This window comes from Pecten maximus, chromosome 5, assembly GCF_902652985.1.
Source record: "Pecten maximus chromosome 5, xPecMax1.1, whole genome shotgun sequence".
Classification (NCBI taxonomy): Eukaryota; Metazoa; Mollusca; class Bivalvia; order Pectinida; family Pectinidae; genus Pecten; species Pecten maximus.
The window spans coordinates 9,254,535-9,272,787 of NC_047019.1; the positions used below are offsets into that span (position 1 = coordinate 9,254,535).

At 38.6% G+C, this 18,253-nt stretch overlaps 2 protein-coding genes across 2 annotated transcripts; one reads left to right on the top strand and one right to left on the bottom strand.

Moving 5' to 3' along the window:
* The first annotated feature begins 1,366 nt into the window (after window positions 1-1,366).
* On the top strand, window positions 1,367-3,620 carry LOC117327064 (tryptophan--tRNA ligase, mitochondrial-like). Its single transcript, XM_033883892.1, has 3 exons — window positions 1,367-1,562; window positions 2,121-2,239; window positions 3,104-3,620. The coding sequence occupies exons 1-3, from the start codon at window positions 1,447-1,449 to the stop codon at window positions 3,550-3,552; spliced, it is 684 nt and encodes a 227-aa protein (XP_033739783.1). The 5' UTR covers window positions 1,367-1,446; the 3' UTR covers window positions 3,553-3,620.
* Window positions 3,621-14,782: 11,162 nt separating this feature from the next.
* LOC117327065 lies at window positions 14,783-17,407 on the bottom strand. Its single transcript, XM_033883893.1, has one exon. It carries the CDS (start codon window positions 16,103-16,105, stop codon window positions 15,185-15,187), a length of 921 nt encoding a protein of 306 aa, XP_033739784.1. The 5' UTR covers window positions 16,106-17,407; the 3' UTR covers window positions 14,783-15,184.
* Window positions 17,408-18,253: the final 846 nt, after the last annotated feature.

The window sequence follows — 18,253 nt, forward strand, 5'->3', positions numbered from 1 at the left end:
AAATGAAGGTTTTTCTTAACAAGGTCTCTATCATTACAGTACATCGACAAGTAAAATTGAATTTCTGCATCTAAAATTAGTAACATGATATGTTTAAAGGGACATCACGGTAAAAATGTTGTAATTTTCAATGAATGTACATGTTTTGTTCCTTTCCAGTTATATTTCTGTGCTGTCCCAATGTTCACAGTCGATCCTCATGTCCAGCTTGACCACTTGATTTAGTTGGAAATCCCCCTCTAAATTTAGCGCGGAAATTATTTTTAAATCATCACGTAACTGTTTTGAAATCGAGGCAACACAAACACACGATAGTTTACAAGGCGAATTGGATTAGTTGGACAACGATATTATACAGTGGTTTAAATGTTAAATAACACATTCTGTATATATTCCGGCACATATATTTATGTGTAAATAAGTGTAAACACCGTACATATAGTATAGTGACAGTAGCGATGTACTGGTACAGACTGTATAAATATTACCGAGTTTGTGTAAATATTACCGAGATTGTCATGACCTACTATTCAGCAATCAAGCAGAATACGAGCAGCGTCCGTATTACGTACTGCTGTTTTCATGTTTGAACTGCATTGTACTGCTTCCCCAGTTTAATTCTAGGATTGTGTTTGACCCATTTTCCAATTATTCTCTTCATTGCGGAAGCTGTTATCGTTTTCAACCGCAGTTGATTCACATTGGAAGCCATTTTTGTTTTCAGGTGTTTTAGTGTGTTGTGCGCATGCGTGTTATCGTATAGGTCACAAAATTTGCATATTCAGACTATTGATCAACGAATTGTGATAACCTTTTTATAATTAATAATTGATGTTTTTTATATACATATATCATCAAAATCGAATGGTTATTGTTCATAAGGATATTTTTTTTAAAGATATACCCTATAATATGAAAAAATACAAAATAAAAATTGGATTACCGTGATGTCCCTTTAAAGGTACCCTACCACACAGAACTAGCCTGGATCCTGGGGTGTAATTGTACCCTGAGTCGCCTGGATCACCTACCAACTTGGAAGGCAAGTCACTAACTACAACACTACCCTTGTATTACTCTGCCTTCACCATTTCCCTTTTTGACATATAACAAATGTGTATATCACTTTAAAATTGAGTGAAATGTTGATGTTCATGCTTTGCACAAACTTCCTATATTTGAGACCAGCATTTCTTTAAATCAAAACTAAATATATCACCCACATATATTGCATATTGTGGTATTGTATAGTGTAATAAAAACATAGATATGTTTTATTGCACATGTAGGGAATTTGAAAGAGCTGTTTAAATATTAAATGTTTCACACACTGTGACAATAATGTTTATATTTTAGTTCTGAATAAAAATGGTAGAAATGATGAAGATATAAACTAATGTTAAGTTGGGGGAAATTCTTACATTTAGTTGAGGAGAAAATAGTTGGATGTACATTTCTATTTTAATAACACAATTACAGGAAAAGTCAGCTGGAATGAAGGATGCAATGTTGGGACTTTATACATATCCAGTGCTACAAGCTGCTGATATACTTCTGTACAAGTAAGATATACTTTAAATCTGTGCAAGTAAGATATACATCTGTACAAGTAAGATATACTTATGTACAAGCGCAATATACTTCTGTACAAGTGAGATATACTTCTGTACAAGTAAAATATACTTATGTACAAGTAAGATACTCCTCAAATCTGTACAAATGAAAAAAATACTTCTGTAAAAGTAAGATATACTTCTGTACAAGTAAGATAATTCTGTACAAGTGAGATAATTCTGTACAAGTGAGATAATTCTGTACAAGTGAGATATATATTCTGTACAAGTGAGAGATATATTCTGTACAAGTGAGATATATATTCTGTACAAGTGAGATATACCTCTGTAGAAGTAAGATATACTTCTGTACAAGTAAAATATACATTATTCTGTACATGTAATGTTGGGGCTTTGTGGGCCGTTAATTGATTAAGTAAAATATATTTCAATTTCATAATTTTTAAAAATCAATAAGTTTACCAGAAAAAAAAATCTGATGGTATATCCTCATCAGAAGATGATATGTCTCTGGGACTCACTTTATCACAATATTGATTTTTACAGAGGGACTCGGGTTCCAGTAGGGGAGGACCAGACCTGCCATATAGAACTTGCTCGTGCCCTTGCAAAAATCTTTAACAATAGATTCGGACATTACTTTCCCCTACCTGAAGTATTACTGAGTAAGTATTAAACTTTTTATATTCATGATGGCTTGTCACATATAGTAAGGAAATCAGGGTGAGCAAAAACTTGGGTCTTATGGCCTGGGACCAGCAGATTTTGTCAGTAGTCAAATTAGTTTAAATCTACAACCATGGTAAAAGGAAAAAGCATTGTATTGTATACATCTTATCTTTATTATGTTTGGTGATGGTTAATTGTTTCTTAGGGAAGATTTTTATTTGTCACCTACCAGAGAAACCAAGGCACCCACTGGAAAAATTAGTTGCCCGGACAAGTTGCCTCAACTTTAAAAAAAAAAAATCTTTGATTCTTTTATACAGTCTAACATCTCTCTGTAACTTTTTCGATTGTGTATGTCATTTTAGCATTGACTGCAACCTTTGAAAGATTAACCAAATTGTAAATTTACAAAATTTTTTAGTGGACCTGCAGGCTCCTTGTAGGTCAATAACTGGTCGCCAATGGTGAATTTAAGGCGCCATGGCCACTAAAATAGACGCCACTTTGAGCCCTGCTAAATGTTTCTTCTCCGTCCGTCTTGTATGTATGCATGTACATACATAACACTAAATTTAAAGTTTGTCAGCGCTCTAGCGGTTTCATTCCTTGAGAAATTTTGATCAAAACTTCACACATTGATAAGTTGGACAAGTTCGAGTTTCAGGGTTTTGGGTCAAGGTCAAGGTCACAGTTATTTTTAGTGGGGGGTGTTAGAGGACATCCCTGATATGTATTGCTTAAGCAATACCCAGATCTGCTGGTTGATACATTAAATCTGCTCAGTATTCAAAAGATAGGGTAAGGGGTACAACTGTGTTAGCCCTCACTTATCTTGGTTTCGTTTTATTTCGCAAATACAGCTGAAGCTCCCCGGATAAAGAGTTTACGCCATCCAGATAAGAAAATGAGCAAGTCGGAGGCAAATCCTAAGAGCAGAATAGATCTCCGAGACTCTCCAGATGAAATCCGACAAAAAGTGAAGAAAGCTGTAATAGACAGTGAACCAAAAATAACTTATGATGTAGACAATAGACCAGGTCTGGCCAATCTGATTGGCTTAGAATGTGCCATAACTGACAAATCACCATCCCAGGTTTGTGAGGAAAACTGTAATGTCATGTCGGGCCAATATAAGCTGAAGGTAGCAGATCTAATCGTCGAGGAATTGACTCCTATACGACTCCAAATGGAACGGTTGCTGAGTGATAGACAGCATCTCAGTAGCATCCTTGAAAAAGGACGTGACAAAGCTATGGAAATAGCCGAACCAAACATAGCAGAAGTGAAATCTCTAGTCGGGTTTTTGTGACAGATATACAAATAATATAAATTCATTAATTTTCATTAATTTTTTTTTTTTTTTTTGGGGCGGGGGGGGATCTTATATATGGTTTCTGTGAAAGATGAGCATAAATATATATATATATATATATACATGTATATATTCTAGAATCTGATGAATTTGTGATCTTATTTGGTTTATCTGAAAGATGAGCAAATATATTCTAGAATCTGATGAATTTGTGATATAAATTTGACTGTGTGTTATTTCCTAAGGTATGAATGTTTGCGAGCTAGCTTGTGCCTAGAACTCTTCTTTTTGATTAGTTTTTGGCATATCCTTGATAAACCATTAAAATAATAATTAAAAGTTCAATATCTCTGATTTATTTCATTTCTGATTAATTTATGTTCTTTTTATTCTGAAAAGGACTTACTGACTTAACCGTTTTACTGCCATCATCAAATGATGAGCTCTTCGTCCACATTCGTCATCCATCATTCAGTCAATATCATTGTTTCTATTTCTTAAGATGCATGCAAATGACCTTTTTTCAGATTTTTATCATACCTTTGGTTTGGTTTGTTTTATTTAACGTCCTATTAACAGCCAGGGTCATTTAAGGACGTGCCAGGTTTTGGAGGTGAAGGAAAGTCGGAGTACCCGGAGAAAAACCGCCGGTCAGTAGCAGGTAACTGCCCCACGTGGGTTTCAAATCGTGACCCAAAGATGGAGGGCTAGTGATAAAGTGTCGGGCACCTTAACCACTTGGTCAATGTGGCCCTCATGGTACCTAGTTGTGTATGATCAATTTTGAGACTGATCAGAACACATATAGCTGTTTGACCGCTGTTTGGGGATTTCAACAGTTGAAGTATGTTAGTGCTATTTCTTAGAAAAATTCTTCAAATTATATGTACAATGTACATTTATGTTCAATTTTAGACTATCTGAGGAAACAAAATGACAGAGGCACTTGAAATCATATCAGTTTAAAATATATTCCTCATCACTACTCTAGGTTTAGTTAATGGGACTTTAATAGAATTTAAGGAACATTTCGGTCAATATAAAGAAAATTCCTCTTTCAAATTTATTAAAGTTTTGTTAGCATACCTGTAATTTTGTATAAAAAGTCATTTGTAACAGTATACATGTGCTATTAAATCAACTGGGACATATATCCACCTGTGTAGGGGAAACAGGAATGTTACTATCTAGAAATGGAACAAAAAGTAACAATGGAGAAATTGAAATTGTGATGTCACAGAATCATGTGAAGTAGGATACAGTATAGTGGGAAGTAGGACACAGTATCGTTTAGTAGGATACAGTATTGTGAAGTAGGACACAGTATCGTGTAGTAGGATACAGTATCGTGTAGTAGGACACAGTATCGTGTGAAGTAGGATACAGTATCGTGTGAAGTAGGATACAGTATCGTGTGAAGTAGGATACAGTATCGTGTGAAGTAGGATACAGTATCGTGTGACGTAGGATACAGTATCGTGTGAAGTAAGATACAGTATCGTGTGGAGTAGGATACAGTATCGTGTGGAGTAGGATACAGTATCGTGTGAAGTAAGATACAGTATTGTGAAGTAGGATACTGAATCTTGTGAAGTAGGATACAGTATCGTGTGAAGTAGGATACAGTATCGTGGGAAGTAGGATACAGTATCGTGGGAAGTAGGATACAGTATCGTGTGAAGTAGGATACAGTTTCGTGTGAAGTAGGATACAGTATCGTGTGAAGTAGGATACAGTATCATGTGAAGTAGGATACAGTATCGTTTGAAGTAGGATACAGTATCGTGTGAAGTAGGATACAGTATCGTGTGTAGTAGGACACAGTATCGTGTAGTAGGACACAGTATCGTGTGAAGTAGGATACAGTATCGTGTGAAGTAGGACACAGTATCGTGTGAAGTAGGATACAGTATCGTGTGAAGTAGGATACAGTATCGTGAAGTAGGACACAGTATCGTGTGAAGTAGGATACAGTATCGTGTGAAGTAGGATACAGTATCGTGTGAAGTAGGATAGAGTAACGTGTGAAGTAGGATACAGTATCGTGTGAAGTAGGACACAGTGTCGTCTGAAGTAGGATACAGTATCGTGTGAAGTAGGATACAGTATCGTGTGAAGTAGGATACAGTATCGTGTGAAGTAGGATACAGTATCGTGTGAAGTAGGACACAGCATCGTGTAGTAGGACACAGTATCGTGTGAAGTAGGACACAGTATCGTGTGAAGTAGGATACAGTATCGTGTGAAGTAGGATACAGTATAGTGTGAAGTTGGATACAGTATCGTGTGAAGTAGGATACAGTATCGTGTGAAGTAGGACACAGTATCGTGTGAAGTAGGACAGTATCGTGTGAAGTAAGATACAGTATCGTGTGAAGTAGGATACAGTATCGTGTGAAGTAGGATACAGTATCGTGTGAAGTAGGATACAGTATCGTGTGAAGTAGGATACAGTATCGTGTGAAGTAGGATACAGTATCGTGTTAAGTAGGATACAAAATCGTGTGAAGTAGGATACAGTATCGTGTGAAGTAAGATACAGTATCGTGTGAAGTAGGATACAGTATCGTGTGAAGTAAGATACAGTATCGTGGGAAGTAGGATACAGTATCGTGTGAAGTAGGATACAGTATCGTATGAAGTAGGATACAGTATCGTGTGAAGTAGGACAGTATCGTGTGAAGTAGGATACAGTATCGTGTGAAGTAGGATACAGTATCGTGTGAAGTAGGATACAGTATCGTGTGAAGTAGGATACAGTATCGTGGGAAGTAGGATACAGTATAGTGTGAAGTAGGACACAGTATCGTGTAGTAGGATACAGTATCGTGTGGAGTAGGATACAGTATCGTGTGAAGTAGGACACAGTATCGTGTAGTAGGATACAGTATCGTATGAAGTAGGATACAGTATCGTGTGAAGTAGGATACAGTATCGTGTGAAGTAGGGACAGTATCGTGTGATGTAGGATACAGTATCGTGTAGTAGGATACAGTATCGTGGGAAGTAGGATACAGTATCGTGTGAAGTAGGATACAGTATCGTGTGAAGTAAGATACAGTATCGTGTGAAGTAGGACACAGTATCGTGTAGTAGGATACAGTATCGTGTGAAGTAGGATAAAGTATCGTGTAGTAGGACACAGTATCGTGTGAAGTAGGATACAGTATCGTGTGAAGTAGGATACAGTATAGTGTGAAGTAGGACACAGTATCGTGTGAAGTAAGATACAGTATAGTGTGAAGTAAGATACAGTATCGTGTGAAGTAAGATACAGTATCGTGTGAAGTAGGATACAGTATCGTGTGGAGTAGGATACAGTATCATGTGAAGTAGGACACAGTATCGTGTGAAGTAAGATACAGTATCGTGTGAAGTAGGATACAGTATCATGTGAAGTAGGATACAGTATCGTGTGGAGTAGGATACAGTATAGTGTGATGTAGGATACAGTATCGTGTGAAGTAGGATACAGTATCGTGTGAAGTACATGTAGGACACAGTATCATGTGAAGTAGGATACAGTATAGTGTGAAGTAGGACACAGTATCGTGTGAAGTACGATACAGTATCGTGTGAAGTAGGATACAGTATAGTGTGAAGTAGGATACAGTATCGTGTGAAGTAGGATACAGTATCGTGTGAAGTAGGATACAGTATCGTGTGAAGTAGGATACAGTATCGTGTAGTAGGATACAGTATCGTGTGAAGTAGGATACAGTATCGTGTGAAGTAGGATACAGTATCGTGTGAAGTAAGATACAGTATCGTGGGAAGTAGGATACAGTATCGTGTGAAGTAGGATACAGGATCGTGTGAAGTAGAACAGTATCGTGGGAAGTAGGATACAGTATCGTGTGAAGTAGGATACAGTATCGTGTGAAGTAAGATACAGTATCGTGTGAAGTAGGACACAGTATCGTGTAGGAGGATACAGTATCGTGTGAAGTAGGATACAGTATCGTGTAGTAGGACACAGTATCGTGTGAAGTAGGATACAGTATCGTGTGAAGTAGGATACAGTATCGTGTGAAGTAGGACACAGTATCGTGTAGTAGGATACAGTATCGTGTGAAGTAGGATACAGTATCGTGTGGAGTAGGATACAGTATCGTGTGAAGTAGGACACAGTATCGTGTAGTAGGATACAGTATCGTGTGAAGTAGGATACAGTATCGTGTAGTAGGACACAGTATCGTGTGAAGTAGGATACAGTATCGTGTGGAGTAGGATACAGTATCGTGTGAAATAGGACACAGTATCGTGTGAAATAGGACACAGTATCGTGTGAAGTAGGATACAGTATCGTGTGAAGTAGGATACAGTATCGTGTGAAGTAGGATACAGTATCGTGTGAAGTAGGATACAGTATCGTGTGAAGTAGGATACAGTATCGTGTGAAGTAGGATACAGTATCGTGTAGTAGGATACGGTATCGTGTAGTAGGATACAGTATCGTGTGAAGTAGGATACAGTATCGTGTGTAGTAGGACACAGTATCGTGTGAAGTAGGATACAGTATCGTGTGAAGTAGGATACAGTATAGTGTGAAGTAGGACACAGTATCGTGTGAAGTAAGATACAGTATAGTGTGAAGTAAGATACAGTATCGTGTGAAGTAAGATACAGTATCGTGTGAAGTAGGATACAGTATCGTGTGAAGTAGGATACAGTATCGTGTGAAGTAAGATACAGTATCGTGTGAAGTAGGATACAGTATCGTGTGAAGTAGGATACAGTATCGTGTGAAGTAGGATACAGTATAGTGTGATGTAGGATACAGTATCGTGTGAAGTAGGATACAGTATCGTGTGAAGTAGGACACAGTATCATGTGAAGTAGGATACAGTATAGTGTGAAGTAGGACACAGTATCGTGTGAAGTAGGACACAATATCGTGTGAAGTAGGATACAGTATAGTGTGAAGTAGGATACAGTATCGTGTGAAGTAGGATACAGTATCGTGTGAAGTAGGATACAGTATCGTGTGAAGTAGGATACAGTATCGTGTAGTAGGATACAGTATCGTGTGAAGTAGGATACAGTATCGTGTGAAGTAGGATACAGTATCGTGTGAAGTAAAATACAGTATCGTGTGAAGTAGGATACAGTATCGTGTGAAGTAGGATACAGTATCGTGTGAAGTAGGACAGTATCGTGGGAAGTAGGATACAGTATCGTGTGAAGTAAGATACAGTATCGTGTGAAGTAGGACACAGTATCGTGTAGGAGGATACAGTATCGTGTGAAGTAGGATACAGTATCGTGTAGTAGGACACAGTATCGTGTGAAGTAGGATACAGTATCGTGTGAAGTAGGATACAGTATCGTGTGAAGTAGGATACAGTATCGTGTGAAGTAGGATACAGTATCGTGTGAAGTAGGATACAGTATCGTGTGAAGTAGGATACAGTATCGTGTAGTAGGATACGGTATCGTGTAGTAGGATACAGTATCGTGTGAAGTAGGATACAGTATCGTGTGTAGTAGGACACAGTATCGTGTGAAGTAGGATACAGTATCGTGTGAAGTAGGATACAGTATAGTGTGAAGTAGGACACAGTATCGTGTGAAGTAAGATACAGTATAGTGTGAAGTAAGATACAGTATCGTGTGAAGTAAGATACAGTATCGTGTGAAGTAGGATACAGTATCGTGTGGAGTAGGATACAGTATCGTGTGAAGTAGGATACAGTATCGTGTGAAGTAAGATACAGTATCGTGTGAAGTAGGATACAGTATCGTGTGAAGTAGGATACAGTATCGTGTGAAGTAGGATACAGTATCGTGTGAAGTAGGATACAGTATCGTGTGAAGTAGGATACAGTATCGTGTGAAGTAGGACACAGTATCATGTGAAGTAGGATACAGTATCGTGTGAAGTAGGACACAGTATCGTGTGAAGTACGATACAGTATCGTGTGAAGTAGGATACAGTATAGTGTGAAGTAGGATACAGTATCGTGTGAAGTAGGATACAGTATCGTGTGAAGTAGGATACAGTATCGTGGGAAGTAGGATACAGTATCGTGTAGTAGGATACAGTATCGTGTGAAGTAGGATACAGTATCGTGTGAAGTAGGATACAGTATCGTGTGAAGTAAAATACAGTATCGTGGGAAGTAGGATACAGTATCGTGTGAAGTAGGATACAGTATCGTGTGAAGTAGGACAGTATCGTGGGAAGTAGGATACAGTATCGTGTGAAGTAAGATACAGTATCGTGTGAAGTAGGACACAGTATCGTGTAGTAGGATACAGTATCGTGTGAAGTAGGATACAGTATCGTGTAGTAGGACACAGTATCGTGTGAAGTAGGATACAGTATCGTGTGAAGTAGGATACAGTATCGTGTGAAGTAGGACACAGTATCGTGTAGTAGGATACAGTATCGTGTGAAGTAGGATACAGTATCGTGTGGAGTAGGATACAGTATCGTGTGAAGTAGGACACAGTATCGTGTAGTAGGATACAGTATCGTGTGAAGTAGGATACAGTATCGTGTAGTAGGACACAGTATCGTGTGAAGTAGGATACAGTATCGTGTGGAGTAGGATACAGTATCGTGTGAAGTAGGACACAGTATCGTGTAGTAGGATACAGTATCGTGTGAAGTAGGATACAGTATCGTGTAGTAGGACACAGTATCGTGTGAAGTAGGATACAGTATCGTGTGGAGTAGGATACAGTATCGTGTGAAGTAGGATACAGTATCGTGTGAAGTAGAATACAGTATCGTGTAGTAGGACACAGTATCGTGTGAAGTAGGATACAGTATCGTGTGAAGTAGAATACAGTATCGTGTGAAGTAGGATACAGTATCGTGTGAAGTAGGATACAGTATCGTGTGAAGTAGGATACAGTATCGTGTGAAGTAGGATACAGTATCGTGTGAAGTAGGATACAGTATCGTGTAGTAGGATACGGTATCGTGTAGTAGGATACAGTATCGTGTGAAGTAGGATACAGTATCGTGTGTAGTAGGACACAGTATCGTGTGAAGTAGGATACAGTATCGTGTGAAGTAGGATACAGTATAGTGTGAAGTAGGACACAGTATCGTGTGAGGTAAGATACAGTATAGTGTGAAGTAAGATACAGTATCGTGTGAAGTAAGATACAGTATCGTGTGAAGTAGGACAGTATCGTGGATCGTGGGAAGTAGGATACAGTATCGTGTGAAGTAAGATACAGTATCGTGTGAAGTAGGACACAGTATCGTGTAGTAGGATACAGTATCGTGTGAAGTAGGATACAGTATCGTGTAGTAGGACACAGTATCGTGTGAAGTAGGATACAGTATCGTGTGAAGTAGGATACAGTATCGTGTGAAGTAGGACACAGTATCGTGTAGTAGGATACAGTATCGTGTGAAGTAGGATACAGTATCGTGTGGAGTAGGATACAGTATCGTGTGAAGTAGGACACAGTATCGTGTAGTAAGATACAGTATCGTGTGAAGTAGGATACAGTATCGTGTAGTAGGACACAGTATCGTGTGAAGTAGGATACAGTATCGTGTGGAGTAGGATACAGTATCGTGTGAAATAGGACACAGTATCGTGTGAAATAGGACACAGTATCGTGTGAAGTAGGATACAGTATCGTGTGAAGTAGGACACAATATTGTGTGAAGTAGGATACAGTATCGTGTGAAGTAGGACACAATATCGTGTGAAGTAGGATACAGTATAGTGTTAAGTAGGATACAGTATCGTGTGAAGTAAGATACAGTATCGTGTGAAGTAGGATACAGTATCGTGTGAAGTAAGATACAGTATCGTGTGAAGTAAGATACAGTATCGTGTGAAGTAGGATACAGTATCGTGTGAAGTAGGATACAGTATCGTGTGAAGTAGGATACAGTATCGTGTGAAGTAGGATACAGTATCGTGTGAAGTAAGATACAGTATCGTGTGGAGTAGGATACAGTATCGTGTAGTAGGATACAGTATAGTGTGAAGTAGGATACAGTATAGTGTGAAGTAGGATACAGTATCGTGTGAAGTAGGATACAGTATCGTGTGAAGTAGGACACAGTATCGTGTGAAGTAGGATACAGTATGGTGTGAAGTAGGATACAGTATGGTGTGAAGTAGGATACAGTATCGTGGGTAGTAGGATACAGTATCGTGTAGTAGGACACAGTATCGTGTGAAGTAGGATACAGTATCGTGTGAAGTAGGACACAGTATCGTGTAGTAGGACACAGTATCATGTGAAGTAAGATACAGTATCATGTGAAGTAGGATACAGTATCATGTGAAGTAAGATACAGTATCGTGTGAAGTAGGATACAGTATCGTGTGAAGTAAGGTACAGTATCATGTGAAGTAGGATACAGTATCGTGTGAAGTAGGATACAGTATAGTGTTAAGTAAGATACAGTATCGTGTGAAGTAAGATACAGTATAGTGTGAAGTAGGATACAGTATCGTGTGAAGTAGGATACAGTATCGTGTAGTAGGATACAGTATCGTGTGAAGTAGGATACAGTATCGTGTGAAGTAGGACAGTATCGTGTGAAGTAGGATACAGTATGGTGTGAAGTAGGATACAGTATCGTGTGAAGTAAGATACAGTATCGTGTGAAGTAAGATACAGTATAGTGTGAAGTAGGACACAGTATCGTGTAGTAGGATACAGTATCGTGTGAAGTAAGATACAGTATCGTGTGAAGTAGGATACAGTATCGTGTGAAGTAAGATACAGTATCGTGTGAAGTAGGATACAGTATCGTGTGAAGTAGGATACAGTATCGTGTGAAGTAGGATACAGTATCGTGTGAAGTAGGATACAGTATCGTGTGAAGTAGGATACAGTATCGTGTGGAGTAGGATACAGTATCGTGTAGTAGGATACAGTATAGTGTGAAGTAGGATACAGTATAGTGTGAAGTAGGATACAGTATCGTGTGAAGTAGGATACAGTATCGTGTGAAGTAGGACACAGTATCGTGTGAAGTAGGATACAGTATGGTGTGAAGTAGGATACAGTATGGTGTGAAGTAGGATACAGTATCGTGGGTAGTAGGACACAGTATCGTGTAGTAGGACACAGTATCGTGTGAAGTAGGATACAGTATCGTGTGAAGTAGGACACAGTATCGTGTAGTAGGACACAGTATCATGTGAAGTAAGATACAGTATCATGTGAAGTAGGATACAGTATCATGTGAAGTAAGATACAGTATCGTGTGAAGTAGGATACAGTATCGTGTGAAGTAAGGTACAGTATCATGTGAAGTAGGATACAGTATCGTGTGAAGTAGGATACAGTATAGTGTTAAGTAAGATACAGTATCGTGTGAAGTAAGATACAGTATAGTGTGAAGTAGGATACAGTATCGTGTGAAGTAGGATACAGTATCGTGTAGTAGGATACAGTATCGTGTGAAGTAGGATACAGTATCGTGTGAAGTAGGATACAGTATCGTGTGAAGTAGGACAGTATCGTGTGAAGTAGGATACAGTATGGTGTGAAGTAGGATACAGTATCGTGTGAAGTAAGATACAGTATCGTGTGAAGTAAGATACAGTATAGTGTGAAGTAGGACACAGTATCGTGTAGTAGGATACAGTATCGTATGGAGTAGGATACAGTATCGTGTGAAGTAGGACACAGTATCGTGTAGTAGGATACAGTATCGTATAAAGTAGGATACAGTATCGTGTGAAGTAGGATACAGTATCGTGTGAAGTAGGATACAGTATCGTGTGAAGTAGGATACAGTATCATGTGGAGTAGGATACAGTATCTTGTAGTAGGATACAGTATAGTGTGAAGTAGGATACAGTATAGTGTGAAGTAGGATACAGTATCGTGTGAAGTAGGATACAGTATCGTGTAGTAGGACACAGTATCGTGTAGTAGGACACAGTATCGTGTGAAGTAGGACACAGTATCGTGTAGTAGGATACAGTATCGTGTGAAGTAGGACAGTATCGTGTGAAGTAGGACACAGAATCGTGTAGTAGGATATAGTATCGTGTGAAGTAGGATACAGTATCGTGTGAAGTAGGATACAGTATCGTGTAGTAGGATACAGTATCGTGTAGTAGGATACAGTATTGTGTGAAGTAGGACACAGTATCGTGTGAAGTAGGACACAGTATCGTGTGAAGTAGGACACAGTATCGTGAAGTAGGATACAGTATCGTGTGAAGTAGGATACAGTATCGTGTAGTAGGATACAGTATCGTGTGAAGTAGGATACAGTATCGTGTGAAGTAGGATACAGTATCGTGGGAAGTAGGACACAGTATCGTGTGAAGTAGGATACAGTATCGTGTAGTAGGATACAGTATCGTGTGTAGTAGGATACAGTATCGTGTGAAGTAGGATACAGTATCGTGTGAAGTAGGATACAGTATCGTTTAGTAGGATACAGTATCGTGTGAAGTAGGATACAGTATCGTGTAGTAAGATACAGTATCGTGTGAAGTAGGACACAGTATCGTGTGAAGTAGGATACAGTATCGTGTGAAGTAGGATACAGTATCGTGTGAAGTAGGATACAGTATCGTGTGAAGTAGGATACAGTATCGTGTGAAGTAGGATACAGTTTAGTGTGAAGTAGGACACAGTATCGTGGGAAGTAGGATACAGTATCGTGTGAAGTAGGACACAGCATCGTGTGAAGTAGGGCACAGTATCGTGGGAAGTAGGACACAGTATCGTGTGAAGTAGGATACAGTATCGTGTGAAGTAGGATACAGTATCGTGGGAAGTAGGATACAGTATCGTTGGAAGTAGGACACAGTATCGTGTGACGTAGGATACAATAAATATCTTGCAATGTACACATGACTTGTAGGATCTTGGCAAATTCGTGAAATTCTATAATTGTGAATTGTTAATTCTGCTATTAAGACATAATATATATTTGATGATAGATTGACCTCATTATCGTGAATATCGCACAAGACATTTCTTAGTGTATAAGCTCGATCTGTCTTAAACCGTGATTTTTTCTGATAAATAGTAAAATGGTTTTAAGAAATAGCGAACTATTTTTAAAACACTTACTTTTTACCTCGGTTCATGTTGATAAAGAATGCTGCACGGGTCACGTGGGTTCGAGTGACGAGTCCATGCACAGCGTTGTAACAGCGTCTTAGTCATATGAATGTTTTTTATTATTATTATTACTCCTGATAACACTTTCCAAAAGTGATTTCTGCACTTACAATCGCTTTAAGAGTGAGTCAAAGTGTGAAAGCTGAAGTACAATTAAAATGATTTTTATTAGGAACAAATGCCATCCCTGACCACTATAGGGGAAATGTTACATTTCAATAGTTAATCGGCCAACACTCAACAGGGCAGACAGATGGCTCGAGTACTGCCACCGCTTTAAATTTGAAATTGTTCACATTTTCCTACACATCGACATAGTTAACGTTGTTGGAAGGGCTATTGTGTATGACAAGCATATATCCTAGCGACAATTTAAGACATTGATTGTGCAAAATATGAATCAATGAAAAAATCTTACCAACTGTTGCAAGTTTACATAAATTGAATAAGCGTTTGTGTCTTTTCGTATAACTTTCAATGAAATATGAATTAAAAAGTTATTTCACTTTGAATTCCTGTCACGTGTGGTGACCAAAAGTCCGTAAATTGATCAACTTCCGTCATATGTCAATAGGGTAGGTACTGGGTCAATGACGACATGTTTCCGGTCGTTAGATTGCCTCCTTGGCCTTCTTGTGGTCACGTGACCGGATTTACCAGTGCTCCCTCCGTTTTCCTCACCTGTCTGATATGTATCCAAAATTACCTGCCTCATCTTTCTGTTTTCAATCTCCCCACATTCGGAACAGAAGCGCTTCCCTAACACATCACAGAACTGCGCGCGCGTTCCCCGACTTCTGACGAACGCTTTTTTGTGTCTTTTACCTTTCGATGTCGCAGTGGCAGCGCATTCTGGCTTTTTGGAATTTCTTGTCGCGAATGCTTCTGTATACTTATCACTGACGTAACGTCGCCTGCATTCGTGGCATGTAAACAGATCTTTGTTCATACTTGGGAAATAAACTTCGTCACGGGCAAATTTTGATATTTTCCCTTCCGTCTGAAAATCTTTCATGACATAATGTTTTTCTGCTAAATCAACATAATTAGAAATGTTAGATTTTACTCTCCCAGACGTTTGTAAAGGTGGAAGCATAATTGAGTTTTCCCGCGTGACAAGTTTGTAAAATTTGTCGACACTGCCATTATATATACCTGTTTCTGAGATATTTCCATATTTGTGAACACTTGGCTGGAAACGGGCCTTTCCAGGTTTTACGTTTCTCCAAAATTGCGCCCTGTCACTAAACTGTCTTGGAGACAATTTCGAACTTGGCGATTGAACCGGAAGTGAACTTTGCAACGGATGTAAACTCCTGCGCCAAAACAAATCCTGTTCTTCCGAGTCTTCGTTAGAGCTCCAGCTATTATTGAGAAAAATGGATGGAAGCTGGAGTTCTCGCTTTTTATTCGTCCGTTTTGGTCGTTTGACGTTCATGCCTTCACTTGGAATGTCTTGAAATACTTTCATTGTTTTAATATGTTCGCGAAATCCTTTCCCACAACACTGAATAAATTCTGATGTGTCCCACGCTGCATTGCGGTCCCTTCAATAACATATAACGATACAAGTTTATGCGAAGACATCCGGGAAATGTTGGGTAATTTAAATCGACATTTGATACATTTGTAATAATCAGGATTATTTCACAACTGCTTTTGTCTATTCAGTAAACAAAATTTCCTTCCAAAAAAATATTACCCTTACATAAAAATCATTCCCTGTCAAAACAGCACTTGAAAACACAACTCTTAACCTTTTTGAAACTCCTCATATGTTGATACACAATCCGTAGCAAATTTCAGCGAATAAAATGGTGTTTCCTGGATGTTAATGAATGAAATCTTCTTCCACATTAGATTACGCGTAAATTGCGCTTAAAACTTTCCATGTAGCTAAAGTTTCACTTCTCTCGAACATAAGCTGAAGTTGAGATCTTGAGTGGGTATCTAAACGTCAAACATTGGTATTTACACCTGCTTCAAACTAGCGTCCTTATACTCGAGATTAAATATACCTTTCCTGAAGCTTATTGTGTTCCGTTATTTGGCTGAAACAGTTCGAACATTTGTGAATTCATGTTAACAGGAATGCCCATCATTATGCAGAATGCTTGAACGTTATCCATATTTTTATGAAGATGTAACTAAGGCTTTTATACGGGCTTTACAAAGCGATTCAGAGTAAACATCATATCACAACTTCTCCGAATTCTACTTCATACGATATATTCTGATGACTCCGTTCCATTTTGGCGCTGTCCTTCTCCGGTATAGGCTGGACCGTGTAATGGAAAGCAATCATTGTATAGATTGCATGTTGACAAGCTTTCTGATATCGCCAGTCAAACGCAAGAATGTCTGCCAATAATATTCACGCTGTGTATACCCGTGTACATGTACAGCATATATACCAATACATGTCTGTATGCAAAGTGTAAACTCCACAAGTGTTTGATAAATATTCTCATTAAAGTCCTTAAATGTCAACCCTGTACAGATAAGTGTACTGGTTGTCCTGTGCCGTGTTTGTAAAATATAGCCTATCTAAATGTCAATTTAATATACCCCCTCTAAACTCGGACGGCCTACGTCTGCTTCCTGTTCTACACAAAATCATGGTCAGCTTCACGCTTATGCAAATATGTTTTCCTAAAATATTTCTAATTATAAAATCGCATGCAAATAACGGTGTATTTTTGACAGGTGACCTTTGGTGATGAATGAGGATTTTATTTCAGGATTTTATTTCTTAAATTGAAAAGAAACCCCACGCTGAATTATATAGTTTGTCAACAGCTCATAGCGTTTCTATGTTAGAGTTTACTTACTAATACACAGCAGGTCACATGCGCTTTATATTAAGTCACACTATCGCTCCATTAAAACATTCCCCAAATTGACCCAAACTATTGACACCTCGCGAGCCTGAACCGACTTTATTTGTAGAACCATAAATAAATTATGCACGCAGATTTACTCGGCATACATTTTTCTTCAAACCACAATGGCTAATGTGTTTGTGATCCTTTTCAAGCGAAACACGGACCAAATTGATATTTACAGGAGGGATATACACGATTTTACAAATTTATATATCAATATTTCTGAATCTATAATAGAATAAATTGTTAATCCTTTAATGAAATTTTAATCTGCTCTATCCCATTTAGTCTCACGCGTTTTACCCTTCATAACGGCAGCTTACTTAACCACAAACAGCAGTCGAATGGCCCTGTCGGGTGTATTTGAATTCAGGCCATACCAAGTAAATTATTGCGTATGTTGCGTGCTGAACTATATTAATAAACATTCACCTTACGTCAAACTATCACTAGCCCTCCACCTCTGGGTTGAGAGTTCGAAACCTACGTGGGCCAGTTGCCAGGTACTGACCGTAGGCCGGTGGTTTTTCTCCGGGTACTCCGACTTTTCTCCACCTCCAAAACCTTGCACGTCCTTAAATGACCCTGGCTATTCATAGGACGTTAAAAAAAAACACAAAAAAAAACCCGTCGAACTTTGCTATAACGTCCAGCTTTTGCTGGTATAGAGGGGTTTGCCAATGCTTTTAGTCAGAGAGTAACAAAGAAATTATGAAAAGTGGACCAGGAACTAT